Source organism: Pempheris klunzingeri, chromosome 24 (genome assembly GCF_042242105.1).
Source record: "Pempheris klunzingeri isolate RE-2024b chromosome 24, fPemKlu1.hap1, whole genome shotgun sequence".
NCBI classification, from domain to species: Eukaryota; Metazoa; Chordata; class Actinopteri; order Acropomatiformes; family Pempheridae; genus Pempheris; species Pempheris klunzingeri.
The window spans coordinates 1,277,349-1,296,246 of NC_092035.1; the positions used below are offsets into that span (position 1 = coordinate 1,277,349).

At 40.8% G+C, this 18,898-nt stretch overlaps 1 protein-coding gene across 1 annotated transcript; it reads right to left on the reverse strand.

The window, feature by feature from the left end:
- Positions 1-1,859: 1,859 nt before the first annotated feature.
- Positions 1,860-18,032, reverse strand: rpgrb (retinitis pigmentosa GTPase regulator b). The gene is made up of 17 exons (XM_070855663.1): positions 17,944-18,032; positions 16,969-17,094; positions 16,749-16,841; positions 15,193-15,255; positions 14,933-15,091; positions 13,993-14,142; positions 12,957-13,115; positions 12,023-12,178; positions 11,819-11,943; positions 10,977-11,168; positions 10,700-10,886; positions 9,515-9,609; positions 9,362-9,421; positions 3,150-3,338; positions 3,027-3,066; positions 2,828-2,946; positions 1,860-2,124 (listed from the first exon to the last, which is right to left on the reverse strand). The coding sequence occupies exons 1-17, from the start codon at positions 17,972-17,974 to the stop codon at positions 1,909-1,911; spliced, it is 2,160 nt and encodes a 719-aa protein (XP_070711764.1). The 5' UTR covers positions 17,975-18,032; the 3' UTR covers positions 1,860-1,908.
- Positions 18,033-18,898: the final 866 nt, after the last annotated feature.

Consider the following 18,898-nt stretch of genomic DNA (forward strand, 5'->3'; position numbering starts at 1 on the left):
AGGAGCTGCTGTTCTATTGCTGCCTCGATTGGCTGGTTTGTTTTTGTTATTGTGTGTTACACTGATCCGAATTTTCCCTTTAAAAACACCAAAGTCAAACAATAACACAAACAAACTAACAGATTGAGACAGAAGTAGACCAGCAACTCCCGTGTAAAATCCCTGTTTTAGTGAATGTAGTCTGGTGTGTGTGCTGTTTGTGGTTAAACCAAAAGGATCTTCCAGGTCTCTCTCTGTAGGGATCCTTTCCATGATGCTGTCACACACTTTCTTTTTAAAACTCCACAGATACTATAAAAATGTTTTTTGTTTTAAATTGCTGAGTAAAAATAAAAAAACCCTCATGCTCAGGTTCATATCAAAACGCTTTACTGGTATCACAAAAATCCAAATGATAAAAAAACGAACATCAGTTAAATGAGATTATCATGTCAGAATATAAAACTCCTTTAAAATGCATACAGATCACATACAGATCAAAAGTGCAAATGTGCTCAAGGACCATTTCACAATAAATAAGATTATTTACATCCTCACAGTTTAAAACAACACACACACACACACACACACACACACACACACACACACACACACACACACACACACACACACACCTCGAGGCTCAGCTGGGTAAGATATATGTGCCACACAACAAAAATGTCAAACTTTAAAGTTGAAACCCGCTGATACTGGTCACACTGGTGCAGGAGGAGGCTCAGCTGTAGGGCACTTGTAGTGGTTGATTTAAAGCTGCACGTTAAAAAATAGTGACATTAAAATATTGATTATAGCAGCTTTAAAAAACAATAAATATAAAAACTTAAAGCTGCACTAACATGTTGGTGTTAAAGTGTTAAAGTCAGGCGACCAGCCAGGCTCGTCTACGATGACATCATACCAAAGAAAACCAATCAGAGCCCAGAGCTCACCCTTAAAGGAATACTCCACTTGTGACTTTTGTCATCTGGTGGCGGGGTCTGCCATCTTGCCACCGCTGCTGTCACAGTGCACCGAAGCACCCTGGGGTGCACCTGTACATCACTGCAGCAAGGTGAGAAGTTAAAGGAAAACTTTAGTATTTTTAAATCTGGGCCATATTTTTCTATATCCTGGTGTCTAAATGACTGGTAGGTACTAAAAGTGTTGGAATGGGTCCAGTAGATCACAGTAGGTCCACTAAAAGAGCTTGTTTGATCCACTGACAGGCTCAGAGTGTTATTCTAAGTGACACACAATAACACAAACAAACTAATGATCGAGGCAGAGGCAGACCTACCTTTCCCGGACTAAAATAGTTATTTTTATGAATGGGATCTGGCGGCTTTGATAAGAGCGATGTAACGGCTGTTTGAGGTTAAATGGCTGCCAGCTGAGGTGATCGAATGGACCAATTCCAACACTTCTCGTACCTACCAGTTATCTAGACACCAAAAAAATAATAATAGGGGTCAGGCTGTTAAGTTTCTCTTCTTTAGGACACTAACAACAGAATTAGTTTTCATGAATCCACAGAGTCACACTGTGTAGAAAGAAAAGGCTGTTTGTCTCCGATGTGGCTTCACGTTGTGATTCAGCCTGATATGAGGAGCGTATTTACACAAAAATCTGGCCCAGCGTCGTTCGAACGCCACAGAGGAGCCGGATGATCCAACCGTCCCCGAGGGGAGCGGCTGGAAAACGCACTTAAAGGTTCCCTCCAGGAGAAGGCTGCATGGACGTAAACAACGCTGGACTTAAAGTACTTAAAATAAGAGACTTTGCAGATGTTTTATGAGGAGTGAGATGCTCTCAGGACGTCTGTTAGACCTCAGGGACGACCTCCCCAGGGCTCCTTTAAGTGGGATCTTTGCACGCTTTGGTCTGGTGCTTCCAGATAACCTAGGCCACCTGAGCGTTCGGTCCCTGGGATCAGAGCACGGTGCAGGCCCCCGAGCGAGGCCCCCTGGCTCCAGAGGGCAAAGAGGGTCCCCTGTTTGTCTCTGGGTCGCCGCCCCCAGCAGCAGCAGTGGCGGGAGCCTCTCCCTGGACGGCGGCGTCCCCGCGGTTGGACGCCTCCGCTGGGGTTTGGTCCCCGCCGTCGGCCTGCTTCGACCTGGAGGAGGACAGCCGTCTGAAGAGAGACAGCTGAGGGGAGGTCAAAGGAGAGGAGAGACATCCAGTTAAGGCAGAAATCCATTTAAACTACCCATAAACCCTCACAAGGAGAGCGGAAGTGAGAACGCCGCGGCTGTGGAGCGTGGCTGGGCGGACAACTGGCTGATCTAACATGAAAATGGATTCAAGCAGAGCGCCTGCAGTCCATCATTCCAATCACCCTGTATTACCATTAGTACGTCACGGTTTGCGCTATCGGAAAAAATCCTGAAAGCTGAGACGTTGCGCTTTTAAACTGTTATTACACTCTTATAACATGCAGTGAATCGTAAATAACTAAAATAAAATAAAGTTTTCACTCACAGGACATTTTCTGACTCTTTTATAGTCAAAGTAAGCAAAAGAGTCCAGGCGGACATCTTGAGGCTCAGGTTTTAAAGGGTTAAAAGCATTCACTGGCGAACCAAGGGTGGCTTTTATTGTGAAAAAGCCACAGGAAGTGTCATGTTTTTATCACAGATGTTGACAAAAACAACAGTGAGACTTTTTTTTTTTTTAGTTTTGTGACATTAAAGTACAGCTGGTGGCGCCAAATCAACCAGAACTGAAACTTAAAGGGTTTTTCCGTCTGTTTTTGGGATGTAATAACCTTGGTATAGACAGGAATGGTACATTTAATTATAATACTCTTTACCGACCTTTAAACAAACGTCATTCAGATGTTCTTACTTACCTTTTTGCTGGGGCCTGATTGGCTTTTGGAGCTGCCGTCTGTCGTCCCATTGGCCGGTTGGCCGTCATCATCGGCCTTCTCTTCCCCCGCTGTGTCGGGCTGCTCCGTGATTTCCGCTGCTGTTGACAAAAATAGTTCCTTTATTTAGTCTTTTATCCTTAAAACATCTTCATACATATAATTGATAATTAACACAAACCTGTGTCGGGTGTGGATTCTTCTTTCAGCTCTTCAGGCTTCTGGAAACATCAGATGTTGCATGTTGGCGTCAAAAGGAATAAATAAATGATAAAAATGAATGAATAATGAATAATAAACATACAGGACTCTGAGTTTCCTCTGTTGGTCTCTCTGTCGACTCGTCCAGACTCGAGGATCGTCCCTCCTCCGTCTCAGCTGACGTATCATTATCCTCCACCTCTTTTTCATCAGCGTTGTCCTCCTCCTCTTCCTCTTCTTCTTCTTCCTCCTCCTCCTCTTCACCTTTGTTCCAAGTCTGAGTTATCAGATCCTGACAAAAAGAGTGACTTTAAGATGTGAAAGGCACAGAACAAGAACACACTGCCAGTAATCTGGGTCCTATTTGTTCATAATCTGAATGATTAAAAATGTTGGAATCGGTCCAGTAGATCACAGTAGATCCACTAAAAGTGCTTGTTTGATCCACTGACAGGCTCAGAGTGTTATTCTAAGTGTGTGACAGCATCATGGAAAGGATCCCTACAGAGAGAGACCTGGAAGATCCTTTTGGTTTAACCACAAACAGCACACATACCAGACTACATTCACTAAAACAGGGATTTTACGTGGGAGTTGCTGGTGTACTTCTGCCTCAGTTAGTTAGTTAGTCAGTGTTATTGTGTGACTGTGGTGTTTTAAAGGGTTAGTTAAGATCCTGCACAATATTTGTGTAACACACAATAACACAAACAAAGTAGGTGATTGAGGCAGCAGTAGACCGGCAACGCCTGTGCTCTGCAAGGTAAAATTACTGTTTTTGTGAATGTAGTCTGGTGCGTTTAAAGAGAGCGATATAACGACACCAAAATATGTACAAATAGGGACCAGGTTGAAAATGACCAGAGTTCTAACATGTTTAAAATACTGGTTGAGACAAGCTGCAGTAGCAGTTAGAAAGCTTTACAGACAAGGGAAGTTTTCTACCACGCTAATCCCATTTAGGAAGCTGATTTTACTCAAAAGGAACAGGTTTTAAAATAAAGACAAAACAAAGGAATTTATAGCAGGAAAGGAGACACAAAGTAGGACAGGAAAAGTAAAGAAAACAATAAAATCCTGGTAAAACTGGGATGGATCTGAACTAAACAGAGTCTCAAAGTGTTTCAGATTATCATTGGTATTGAATAGAGACATTAAGCTGACAAGCAGCACTGAGCTCCTCCAGACTACTGCAGGGGATGATGGGAAGGGATTACAGGAGGGATTATAAACACAAAGACGTGAGTGGAAGAATAAAACTGGCCTCACCTGATCACTTATCAGACCAGGGGGAAAGTATTTCTGTAAAATTGACTAAAAGTTTACCTGTTCAGGCAGTTTTTCTAATTGATTACGTTCTTTATGAAGCAAAAATGTCACAAATTCTCTGTTTTCAGTGTCTGAAATGTAAGAATTCGCTGCTTTTCTCTGTTTTATTTCTTCATGAACTGAATATTTTTCAGTTGGTCGGACAAAACAAGACATTTGATGGCATCATGTTGGGTTCTGGGACCTTATGACGGGCAGAGTTCACCATTTTCTGATATTTTAAAGACAAAACTGTCAATTAAACACAAAATATTAGACAGATTAATTGAAAAATTAAGAAAATCATTCTCTGTAGCTCTAGATATGACCAAATTCTTTTTGTAATTTCAGATTTATCTTCTGGATTTGAAGCTATATGAAAGAAAGATTCCAATGTTAAGTGAATTACATCATAATTATGTAAGTAATTCTATGTGGAAAAAAGTATTATATTATTTTAAGGATAAATTCATCACAGTAAAGACGTGCCAAACGAGGAATAGGATGACTTCCTAATTAATATTAAAAAAAGATAAAAGTCCGGCCAACTTTTCTTGAAGACACACAGTAGAAAGATGAGTAAACAGAATAACACAAAGAATCTAATTTTTGAGTCTTAAAGGTTTGAAAACAACACACAAAAACAGCATAACTGAAATAAAACACAAGTATTTATTACAAACACATAAATGGATAAAAACAGACAAAGAAAGAAGGAAGAAGGAGGTAGAAGAATAATTCCACATAAACATGTAAATCTTTTAATTTTTGCCACTTCTTCACTGCTTTGAATACTGGAATATGCAACAGCTACTCTTCATTGTGATGAAGATGATGCACATCTGTGTTTAAACAGCGCTGAACCAATAAAAAAAAGGTAGAAAATGTCCTATGCTGCATCATGACGAGCAGAGCAGGACACACCTGGGCAGCAGGTAAAGCAAACTACTTTTTAACCCAAATATATATTTTATTAAGCTGTTGAAAGAAGAAGTAAATGATCCTGTAAAAGCCAAACTCGAGATTCATTTCTTGAGCTCAGAAAGCTACTAGAATCACATTAATTACACATGAAACGAATGAGACAGTGAAATAAAACTGAGGGAAACATGAGCAGAAAGAAGGCACTGAGTGTAGCAGAAAGCACGGGGACTTCGAGGGTCTTTGAGTGAAAGACTCGTGTAAACAGGTTGCTGTAGCTTCAGGCTAATCAAGACTGAGCACAATATTCTAGTAACCAATCATACTTTTGTCTGGCTAACATGTCAGGCTACCGCATAGATTCAACGTAGGAGTAAAAATCAGGCTTTAGGTGTTGCGGAAACAAGCTGTAAACACAACAGTGACATATTATCACCTTAGAAAGTTAAAATAGTGGGCAGATGTTAGCGAACATGCTAGCAAACATCTCCCGATGAATGACAAGACCAATAATTTCTCTCTTTTAGCTCTGTTTTTGGTCTCCACCACCTCCTGAGGGAAATGTCTGGCTCTTTAGCAGCTAAAGAGCTCGTCTCCAGCTGCTGTTTGCCACCGAGCAGGTCGTAGACTGAAGGTTTGTCCGAGCATCATTAGGTCCTTTGTTTATTTAAACAATATTGAATGGCGCAGTTAGCGCTATGGCTAGTTTCCACGACTCCACAGGTGATGAACGGAAAAGTCTCATCCCATCAGTTTTTCAGAAACTGGAAGTGTTTGGTCGTTTTATCTTTGAATCTTTTAATTTTTATTTGACGTTTTGCGTTTTGGTGATTTTCTTTGCAGATGACATAACATATTTTTTCACAGAAAATTCGACAAAATTACTTCTCCTGCAGCATTATTTCTTTGTGGACTGAAACTATTAGCTGATTAATCAATTAGTCAACTGATGTAAAAATTAATCAACAACAATTATGTCAAAGGACTTGATTGTCTGAGTTGCCTGTGAAGCAAAAACCAAATTTACAGCTTCTTAAATATGAGGATTTCTCTGTTTTTTAACGATTAAATTGATTCATACATTTTTGTAATATTTTGGTTATTTGGGACTAAAACAAGAAATCTGAAGACGTCACTGCAGGAATTTATGAGCGTTTATATTATTTTCTGATTCTGTTTCATAGGCAAAATAAATCGTAAACATAAAAGTCGATACGGCAGCTTGATCGATAATGAAAATATTAATTTTGAGGATTAGTTTTATTTCAGGTTGAGGTACTGAGGTAACACGTCGTCCCAAAACTCCTCTGCCTCACCTGCCGCATGACCTTTGACCCCCGACCTGAGATTACTTTTGGGTTTACTACTTTGTCTTTTGACCTCAGCAGACTTTTTCTTTTTGACAACCTTTTCCTCCTCCTCCTCCTCCTCCTCTTCTTCTTCTTCACCCTCCTCCTCTTCCTCCTCCTCTTCCTCATCTTTGTCATCAACATCTTCCTCCTCAGCCTCTTCATCCTCTTCCTCACTTTTTTGACTCTCCTCTTCTTCTTCCTCCTCTTCCTCCTCACTATCTTTTTCCCCTGCTGCCTCTTCCTCACCACTCTCTTCCTCTGCTTCTTCTTCCTCCTCCTCTTCTCCTCCTCCTTCACTTTCCTCTGCATTTTCACTATCTTCGTTTTCCTTACTCTCCTCCTCTTCCTCCTCAGCACTACTCTCTTTTTCTTCCTCTTCCTCCTCCTCTTCTCCTTCTTCTGTCTCACCCTCTACATCACTCTCTCCTCTCTCCTCCAAAGACTCACTTTCTCCCTCCTCTTCCTCACCCTCACTTCCCAAATCTCCCTCCTCTTCCTCACCTTCCTCCTCATTTTCAGAATCTCCTCCTTTGCTCTCGGTCTGCTGACTCGAGCCTTCCTCACTTTCCTCCTCCTCCTCCTCCTCCTCCTCATCTACATCACTTCCTTTGCTCTCTTTCTCTTCAGTCTCATCTTCACTTTCACTTCCTGCCGTCCCACCTGCTTCCTCTTCCTCCTCCTCCTCCTCCTCTTCTTCCTCCTCCTCTTCCTCAGCGCTGCTCTTGTCTTCCTCCTCTTCCCTGCTTCCTACATCAGTTTCCGACTCCTCCTCTGGCTGAAGAGTGTCGCTGTCATCTTCATCTTCTGTTACCTTCTCGATACTATGACTGTCAACCTCCTCTTCCTCTTCCTGACTTACTTCTGCACTCGTTCTCTGGCCTTTTTCCTCTTCCTCCTCTTCATCTTCCTCCTCCTCCTCCTCCTCCTCCTCTTCCTCCTCCTGTTTTACCATCGCAGAGTCTGTCTGCTCCTCACTGTCATCCTGACTCTCAGGCGCTGGTATGATGTTGATGCTAACTGCAGATTTGTTGCTTAAATCGGCAGCGTAGGAATCAGATTCCTCGCTCCATGATTTCGCCACGCTTTTGCCTTTCCGGGCGCCGCGGCTGCTCTCGGATGGTGACGGCGAGCTAAAGCGGCTTCTAGACGCCACCTCATGCATTAACACCGATCCTGCTGCTACCGAGGCGGCTCCAGCAAGCAGGCCGAGCTTCGACGTCTCTTTTTGTGTTTCTTTCGAGTGTTTTTTCGACTGAGCCTCTTTTTTGTTTTTCTCATTCTTAGATTTTTTAGAAAAATCTGCACCCTCTTTAGATTTTGGAGCTTTTTTCACCTCAGGGAGCCGTCGAGAGCTACCTGAGCTCTCTTCATCCACAGTGTCGCTCGGATGAAACGCAGGTGAGCCTGTAAGACTGCGTTTGTCTGGCGAGCGAAGTTCTTTATGTTTACTTTGCACCACTATCGGTTTGCTTTTAACACTGACGGCTTTAGGCTGTGATTGCTTAACTTTCGCCACCGCAGATTCAGAGCCGCCACCTACAACGGTCTTTCTGGTTTCAGGGCTTCTTTTGGAGTCTGGTGATTGCTTCCTGCTGACTTCTATCAGCTTACTTTTCTCTTGAACTGGCCTGGGCCGCTGCTTGGACGCTGCCTTCTTAATGTCCCCCACATTCGGAGGTTTGGTTTTTCTGGGTTTCCTCTGCAGCTCCTCCACGGCCAGGATCAGATTCTCTTTGTCCCGGCTGGTTGTTTTCTGTCTCTGTGGGCTCTGAGAGGCCAGCGAGCGAGCGCCGTGGCCCCTCAGGAGCTCGGTGGGTAACGCCCGGCGAGGAGAGACGGTCTCGCTCTTACGAGACGGAGGAGTCGAAGACAAACTGCTCCGCTCTGAGACCCTTCTCTCCTTTTTTTGGTTCTCTTTCTGCCCTTTATCGGCCTTACCGTGCTTACCCTTCCTCTATCCCCGGCACGAGAAAGCGAGAAGAGGATGAAAAAGAGGCATGCGTTAGCAAAGAAAAGAGACATGCAGAGAAAACAAAGGAACAGAAGAAAATCAGAAATGTATGTTGAAGTAATTTTCACAACTCCTCCCAAAACCTTTTTGTTTCTCTTACTCTCATGAAGGGTTTGTATGATGACAACAAGGACATTTTAAAACTTTTAAAACAGTACTTTAAGACACAAAAAACACTAGATCATATGTGTATCTACGGATTTGTTTGGAAAAAATAAGGTTGAAAGAGTAAGAATCTGCTTTTCTGTTCTGAAAAGATGAAAATTCAACATTTTCCCCATTAATCAGACGTCTCTCCTCTAAACCTGAGCTTCATTTCACTGATTTTAGTGATAAAAAAAAACAATGCTTCCTATTTTCTTTCTGTGTCTGTCGACTTTAACACTGTTACTAAGCCTAAGATCATAAAAATATTTTGAAAAAAATTGGTTGTAATATTGTTTTGCATGTTTTGTAGCTCTTAATTTTTATTGAAAAAAAAAAAAGTACATTTTATATAGTTTAGAAGTTTTTTGGGGCATTTTTTTAAACATTTCTTAGGTAGTTTTCTGTGGAAATATGACACCTTCACCTTTAAAGAAACTAGCTGTAAAGTACAGCTAAAGGTGTATAAGAGAGGAGTTGTGTTAGATTTGAAGGAACAGCAGGGGAATGACGGGGAAGCTATGAATCAATAAAGGTGGTTTTAAAAGCTTTTAGCTCTAAAAACAGAGTACGAGTTACCTTCTGGACTGGAGACAGAGTGAGTGTTTTATCACTGGGGTCCATCTTCATCATGTGTGTCTATCAGGAGGGACGGAAAAAGAAATGAGCAGCAGAATCCACAATCTTCTACTCACCCAAAGTGATTTTAAGGAGGATTCTCTGATCTCTCACCATGTTGAGGAAGTCTGTGGTTTCTCCCAGGCCTTTAACGCTGTCAGCGTCGGTCAGGCTCTCCACAGCGCTGTCTGTCTCGCCGCCTGTCTGCTCTGACGAGGTAGAAAACACAAAATAGCATGTTAGTCCACATCTTTTCCCAATTTTGATGTCCTGGTTTTCTGTTCTCTTTCAGAAAAACAGCAAACATGAAATGCTGTGATCCCAGGGTGTCAAATAAACCTTCTTCTCCTTCAGAAGTGAGAGAAACTTGCACAGATTTGAAGAATAACTCCATTATTTTTAAACCTGGGCCCTGTTTTTGCATATTTTAGTCTGATGATGACTGGTAGGTACAAAAACTTCTACAACTCTGGCCAACTGCACCTGATCACAGTAGGTCCACTAAAAGAGCTTGTTTGATCCACTGACAGGCTCAGAGTGTTATTCTAAGTGTGTGACAGCATCATGGAAAGGATCCCTACAGAGAGAGACCTGGAAGATCCTTTTGGTTTAACCACAAACAGCACACACACCAGACTACATTCACTAAAACAGGGATTTTACAGGGTAGCTGCTGGTCCACCGCTGCCTTGATTGGTGACTTTGTTTGTGTTATTGTGTGACTTTGGTGTTTTTAAAGGGTCAATTCAGATCCAACACAATGTTTGTGTAACACACAAGAACACAAACAAATGAAAATCGAGGCAGTGGTAGACCAGAAACTACTGCAAGGTTCTGCAAGGTAAAATTACTGTTTTTCTCAATGGAGTTTGGTGTCTGCGAAGAGAGCGATATAACAGTTGGTACTTTGATCTACTGGACGATTTCCAAAACTCAATGTATCTACCAGTCATTTAGAAACCAGGGTATTTATGGAATTATAATGTTTAATGGGCAGTATTTGATCTGCTACGGTGTTCTTTTGAAATCATTTTATGATCTTACGTCCCTTCCAGTCCACCCAGCTGGTTCAGATCAACAGCCTGATGGTGTCATACTGGTGTAAATGATAAACTATGAGTAAGACTGGAAGACGGTGCCAGCGGACGAAGAGATAACAGAAAGAAAGATGATGTGAAGCTGGATATTTGCTGTAAATTGAAGTGTTTATACTGTTGGTGTGATCCTGGAGGAAGCACGAGGAGGAGGAGGATAGGGAGGAGGAGGAGGAAGAGGAGGAGGAGGAGGTGAGGTAGGTACCCTGGTGCATTGACCCTGCGCTCCTGTGTTGGTGAGTGCCGTTGAGCACCTTTCTGTGGGTCAGCTCGGCCGGAGGCAGCCTGGGCGGGATGGTCTGGCTGGAGACGGGCAGCGGCGGGTGGAGGTAGCCGGGCATCATGGCGGGCAGCGTGCGGAACATGGCGCCAAACTGGTCCGGAGATCTTTCCTGTGAGGAGACAGCTGCTTTACATTGAGATTCGGAAGCCAGAATTGGGTTTTTTATTGCCCCTCAGAGGCGCATCGGCGGCGTACCCACCCTCTCCCTCCTGCGAACCCGAGCAGAGAGGCTCCTCTGCAGGGTGGACGAGTCGGCCGTGTCCCCCAGCAGCTCCACGTACGGCTTCTCCAGGAAATCCTTCGTCACATCATCCTCCTCCAGAGTCACGTCGCCGCAGCTCTGATCCCTCGGCCGAGCCAGAACCACCATGTGACAGCCGCCGCACGTCGCCTGGACGGTTTAAACACAGACAGACTGTTTCTACCCACCATTTGTTATTATTAAAGGATTCAGATTACTGAAAATGACTTTATCACTCACAATACTGGCAAAATCTAAATATCCAATTAAATATTTAAATTGTCTATAATAATAAAAAATAATAAAATATGAATGTATGATAAAATGAAATATACATAAAATATCTATGTCAAAAAATATATATTCAAATAAAAAAATATAATATTAAATAAATACATAATACTGTATGCCATAAATATAAAATATATCAAAAACTTACATTCAAGAAGAAATACATCAAAACCAAAGAAAAGTATTTTATACCTAAATTAAAATATAATACATAATAGAAAATATAAAAAAAAAACTAAATGACTAAAATTAAAACTAGAAACTAAAACTCAAAAAAATAAATCGAAGAATTATTATGAATATATCTAAAAACATATTTTATGTACAGTAAAAGCAAAAAATAGAAAATATAATGCATTATTTAATATAAAAATATAAAATCAGAACATAAAACAGAACTATATAAATACAGTACTTCTAAAAATACAATAAAAAACCATAGATATAAAATAAAATCTGTGTTCATTTTGATGCAGGAACGCTGTGATGGTATAACAGGAGACACGCACCGCCTGGACGTCGTACTTGAGGAAACGTGGACTCAGAGTTGGTTTGAACTGGTTGGTGAAGTTTTCCTCCCCCAGGCCCAGCTTGCCGTGCCGGCCGTCTCCGAACGTGTACAGCAGGCCGCCGTCTGAGCAACACAGCAGCCACAGTCTGACAACTCTGACGCCATCCAGGCAGAGGAAGCTTTACTGAAGCACAGTATTTACCCGTGATGACGGCCGTGTGGTTTTCCCCGCAGGCCACCTGACAGACTCGCCCCCTCTTGAAGTGCTCCACCGGCCGCGGCAGCCGCGACTCGAAGATGAACGTCCCGTGACCGAGCTGCCCGAACTGACCGAGACCGAACGTCAACACGTCGTCCTCTGAGGGAATAACAATCAATAAAACTGATCAGTAAAGGTTTAATTCACCACCTGAGCTGAGCTGAATTCATTTTCTTTGATATATCTGCACTTTGTTTTAAGGTCGTTCCACGTTTGATTTAATTCTTATTTTTGTTTTAGTTTCCTGCTTCAATAGTTTCCCCCTTTTTCTGTCAATTCAGATGTTTTCCATAAGAACAAACCCCATATATGTTTATTTACAGGAAGAAATAAAAGAAAAAGGAAAGACAAAAAGGCCAACTGCTGAAGTGAAAACAAATGATGCAGATGAATTTAAAAAAACAGGATGAAATTAGTGAAAATATTCAAAAGCTCTGTTTGCTGAGGTGGTTTCATCTCTGCATGACTGATTTTAAACAATTTTCCCTTAAATCATTCAGACAAACACTTTAAAGGATAACTCCAGTATTTCTAAACCTTCCCTACAGAGACAGACCTGTAAGATCATTTTTAACAGCTGTTAAACTGCTCTCTGCACACACACCAGACTCCATTGACAAAAACAGTGATTTTACTCTGGACAGAGTGCAGGACCTGCTGGTGTAGTTACTATGACGTTGGTGTTTTAAAGCATTAGTTCAGATCTAAACTAACTCTTTAAAACACCAAAGTCACACAATAACATAAACAAACTAACCGATGGAGGCAGCAGGAGCCCAGCAACTCCTGCATTCTGCAAGCTAAAATTACTGATTTCGTCAATGAAGTCTGGTGATATAATTTCAGGCCAACCAAATGGACAGAAAACCCTTCCTACCTGTGAGAGCCACCGTGTGCCCCCCCCCACAGGCCACCTGAATCACCGGCTCCTTGATGCTCTTCACCCGCTGAGGGACTCGGTGTCGGGGCAGCTGGTCGGTGCCCAGACCCAGTTTGCCGCTGTCACGCTCGCCGAACGTGTACAGAGCTCCGTCAGCTGACACAAATATATAAATAAAAAAGAATATTAACATTAAAAATATAATATTAAATAAAAGCCTACATTATATTCCATAAATGCAAAAAAAACATAAAGAATAGCTACATTAAAATATATTTTATCTAAATATGACATATAACTACATCAAAACTATCACTAAATGTTTTAATGTCAATAAAATACATATTCAAATCATGAAATATAATATTAAATAAACACTATACGCGATAAATATGTGAACTTCATTAGAATATAATTACTTAAATTACTTACATTTAAGAAGCAATGAATAAAAATAAAAAGTAATTTCATAGCAACATAAAAATATAAGAAATGTAAAAAAAACCAAAATAATTATTAGACATTTATTTAAAATACATGTAAATAATACATTTAATATAAAAATATAAGATAACAACAAAAACATAATTACATACTAATATAATATAATAATTAATTCAATGCCCACTTTATAGATTCCCTCCAGAGCTTTCGCCACACCTCCTGGCCTTCATCTGCGGCTGTAGTTTGTGTTATTACTTTGTATTTGTTGGTACTGTCGCTGTTTTTTAAATGTTAGCTGTTTTATTGGTTTGTTTTTGCTGAGGACTGAGAGCCGTCTGCTGATGAAGACCTCAACATTTGGCTGAAAGCTCCAGAAAACAAATCTGGAAAGCTTTTTTCAGAGCAGAGCAGAAACAAAGACATTAATCAAATGGAATAAAAGCTTTTCTAACTTCTAAATATTTCCTCTCTGTTTCTCTGCAGCATGTGACTGCTTAACGTGTTCAGTGTTAATCTATTCTTACTGTATATCTACGCCCATTAATCCTCTGCAGGGTCGCAGCTGAGGCGCCTTGTGGTTGTTACTCACCCGTCACTAAGGCGGAGTGGTAGTATCCACACGCCACCCATCTGACCGGCCGGCCCACGCTGACCTCCTGCGGCGAGGAGGCGTGGCTCTCCTTCCCCAGGCCGATCTGCCCCTCCGTGTTGTCGCCCCACATGAACAGCTTCCCGCTCTCTGTGACGGGCCGCAGAGAAACAGGTTAAAACGTCCAGGAAGCTTAAAAACACTTTGAATCTGTCGAATAAGCTGGAAAAATTAAAACTTATTCACTCTAAAGTGAGATTACTTTATTAATTTTAGTTATTTGCTCCATGAAAATGTTTATTTTTGCTCAGATTTACTGATAAAACCTGCAGACTACAAGATATTAAGATTTAAAATATATAAGATTCATCAAACTCTTTGAATAAATCAAATTTACTGACTATCTGAATATGTATTTATATTTATAAACATGATTCACATTGCATTTAAATAGAAATGTCATGAAAATATAAATTTAAAGACAATTTGGCAATAAATTTCACAACTCCACTGAAATTCTGATAAAAACTTTAAATAAAAACCAATTTACTCACTAATCAAATACGTATATTTATGAATATATTTACATCATATTTAATTTAATATAAAGGTAAATCAAAATGTAATGAGAAATTCAATCGATCTATATACATTCAATACATACGGACAAAATGTCAACAGTAAAATTAAAAAAATAAAATAAAAAATAGATAAAATCTAATTTACTGAAAATGTGACTGATTTAAATATTTACCACACATTCAGTGACAAAACATATTTTAATAAAATGTTAAAGGGAAATTTTAGTGTAAAATTTAAAAATTCACTGACAAAATCTGAATTAAAAAAAGGTTTATTTTACTTTAAATAATTAATTATCATAAAATAAGAATTTTAAATTTTAAAATCTGAGGAACAAGAGGAAGTGTCTGAGCGTCACCTGTCAGGGCGGCGGAGGTGTTCGAACCGGCAGCGAGCATTTTGATTGGTCCTCGCGAGTCAAAGAAAGCGACCCTCTGGAAGGCGGTCCTCTCCTCGCAGTCCCCGACCCCCAGCTGACCCTCGCTGTTCCCGCCGGCGGCAAACACCTTTCCCTGAGCTACAGAGAAAACAGAGCAGCACAAAATAGACTTTTTACGACTCAGACGTGTTTAAAATCCACCTTGAATGTAGAATTAGTCACCAGGCTGAGATACCGACCTGTGGAGACCAGCGTGTGGTTTCTACCACAGGACACAAACAGGACTTTCTCTGACTTCAGAGCTGAAATGATACAGAAAAAAAACTAATTTTAATACACAAATCAGCACTTTCTGATGGGGAACTGGAGCCGTTCCTTCATTACAAATCCACCAGACTCCATTAACAAAAACAGTAGTTTTACCTCAGAGAACTCAGGGGTTCACTGTGCTTCTGCTGCCTCAATAAACTAACTAACATGTTAGTTCAGATCCAAACCAACTATTTAAAACACCAAAGTCACACAATAACACAAACAAACCCAACCAACTGAGGCAGTGGTGGACCAGCACCTCCTGCACAATGTGAGGAAAATTACTGTTTTTCTCAATGGAGTCTGGTGGCTGCTTCTTTAAACTGGGAGTGTGCAGAAAACCATCCACAGAGTCGGAGTTTGTCTTGAGCTTCCTTAACTCTGCATTATCTGTCATTTGCAGTCGTGCACAGAAAAGAAATGTGATGAGCAACCAATTGTCTCTCAGTCTGTCTCTGTCCCTCTAGATTAGACCAGATTATGGACCCTCCAGATTGGGATTATAATAGTCTCTGGGCTCCCCCGTCAGCCATTCACCCCCACTTCTAATGTCGTTTAAATCCACACTAATAATAAACACTGAGCCCTGTGCCTAATGTCCATATATTTACAAAAAATCACAAAATAAAAATCAATTAAAATGTTTTTAATGATTTTTTTTTAACTAAAATCAAAAGAAAATCCTAATTTAGTCACCACAGGTTTCAAACTAAATCGAAACAGCTTTTAGTGCATTTATGAATAATTACTTAAATATGCATTAATGATTCAGGTGACTGACTAAAGAGGTCCTGGCCCAGTCACCACCAGACTCCATTGAGAAAAACAGTAATTTTACCTCACAGAACACGGGAGTTGCTTGACTACTGCTGCCTCGATTGGTCAATTTATTTAGATTATTGTGTGCCTTTGGTGTTTTAAATGGTAACTTTGGATCCAACACAATATTTGTGTAAGACATAGTACCATGGATAAACTAACCAACAGCAGACCAGCAGCTCCTCTTTACTGTGAGCTAAAATTCCTGTTTTAGTGAATGTAGTCTGGTGTGTGTGCTGTTTGTGGTTAAACCAAAAGGATCTTCCAGGTCTCTCTCTGTAGGGATCCTTTCCATGATGCTGTCACACACTTAGAATAACACTCTGAGCCTGTCAGTGGATCAAACAAGCTCTTTTAGTGGACCTACTGTGATCAGGTGCAGTTGTCCCAAAGGATCACGTTGCAGCCATTGCAGCCCGTTTGGTGGCTGCTGGCTGAGGTGATCTACTGGACCAGTTCCAACACTTTTCCTACAAGTCAATTAGATGCCAAAATAGTTTAAAAACACCAGAATGTCTTTAAATTATTCTGGTTTCTTTTAACAGGCGGGCCGAAGGAGGCGTCTCCTCCTCCAGAAGGACTGAAGGCAGCTGTCAGTGGCAGAAACACTCTTTTTACCCTTCTTGCACTACAAGAGGGAACAGAGAGCTACTTAAAGACCAACCTTTGACACAAGTGGGCTTGTTCACTGTCAGTTTGGACCCCAGGCCGAGCTGGCCCCAGTTGTTGCTGCCAAACATGAAGAGTTTCCCATTTTCTGAGGAGACAAAGAGCTTCACACTGAGAAAAGGGACATTTCCAACTAAACAGAATCAGTAAAACTCAAGTATTTTAACAGTTTTAAACACTTTCAGCGTGGCTGGATACCTTAAAGTGGCTCGTACCTGTTATTAAGGCGGTGTGCTCGTCCCCACAGGCGATTTTCAAGGGGACGTCATTTTTAAGCCAGAATTTACTGGGGACGTTTTCGGCAAATTTGCTCTTTCCGAAAGTGAAAACTGCTCCTGATTCTGACAGAAGAGGAAACAACTTGTCAAACAGAAATGAATTAATGACAGTTTTGATCACCGACTGACCATAAATGTGTTGAAACAGGGATTTCACTGATGAATATTCAGGTATGTATTGTACTGGTTTGTCGGCAGTATCTCACCTGAGCCCTTTATCACCATCCTCAAGACTTTAGTACACAATTAAACCAGTAGTTTTACCTGATCTCTGAATGTCTAAACACTACATTACAGGTATGTAGTTAAGTAGAGGCATTCTCAGCAAAATGGTATCAAAATAAAGGGACTAGTTAGGCAGAAAGTGTGTTATGAAACTATGAGATTATTATTACAGAGTATTAATCTGTCAGCAGGAGCTCTTTTAACCTTGTTAGCTGAGACAAAAGTACAACAGCTTCCTCTAAATAAAGTGTAAATACTCATATGTACAAGTAGCTCTAAATGAATGAATGCACTCGGTGTGTAAATGATGAGTGAAGCTAAACCAAACATTAGCTTCTCACATTAGCTTCACAATAAACATGAGGGGAAACGTGTCAATGTTTCATTACAAACGTGCCAAAATGAACTTTTTAAGCACTTAACAGTGAAGAAAGATGTCCCTGAAACATGAAGAGCTGATCATGTGAAACACTAAACCCGTTACGGTGGCTAGACGAACAGAAAACATCAATAACTGGCAGGTTAAAGCGGAGAAAGTGAATAAAAAGGGATTAATTTCCGTTAGCTAGCGAGCTAAAGCTGAAGCTAATTAGCTGGATAATTACGCTAACTAACATTCAGGGGTAAAAGTGGTCGTTTCTAAAGCAGCACGAGGGCGAACAGAAGAAACACCCGTTTGTTATTCACCTGGTATCTCGTCCTCAGACTCTCCTGCCATCTCTGCGGGACTTTAATCCGCTTTGCTCGGCGTCGTGGGCGTGTTGCTGCCCCTTGTTTTCGACTCCGACAACCCGGAAGTAAACAAAACTTCTCCTAGGCTACGACGCCGACCACGTGACCCTTAAAGGGACAGGACGCTTGTTTTTAATGCACATTTATTTTAAATATGAGGATATTACAGATGTTTTTTTGTGATCAGCAGAATTGAATTACTTCTGATATTTTTTCAGTGTGAAATAACATTTAAATATTAATTATACATTTGTAATATCTTGATTAAAAGATGAAAAGTGCAGAACGAGAAAGAGACTGAACAGGCTGGTCAGGAGGGCCGCTTCTGTCCTGGACTGCTCCCTGGACTCCATAGAGGAGGTGGGTGAGAGGAGGACACTAACAAAACTCAAGTCCATCATGGACAACCCCTCTCACCCCCTGCATGAGACTGTGGGGGCCCTCAGCAGCTCTTTCAGCAGCAGGCTGAGGCACCCACCCTGCAAGAAGGAACGCTACCGCAGGTCATTTCTCCCATCAGCCATCAGACTCTTTAACACCAGCATCACTGGCTGATGTTAATATACTGCCTACCATCCATGCCATTCCATTCCTGTAAATATCCTACGGTGTAAATATTTATTTCATTTCATCAAAATCCATATATTTATATCTATATTTATATTTATATTTATATTTATATTTGCTATTTTTTGTCTTTTCTATTGCTTTTGTTCTTTCACTGTCCCTGTTTATATTGTTGCTGCTGTAACAAGAAAATTTCCCCCTATGGGGGATAAAATAAAGAAGTCTAAAGTCTAAAGAACTGAATCTACATTTTGACTTATTACTTATTATGTGGCTGAGGAACAAAAAAATATTCTCCACATCTTCATATCAGTCACTTTAAGTAAGTGAGACTCAATCATTG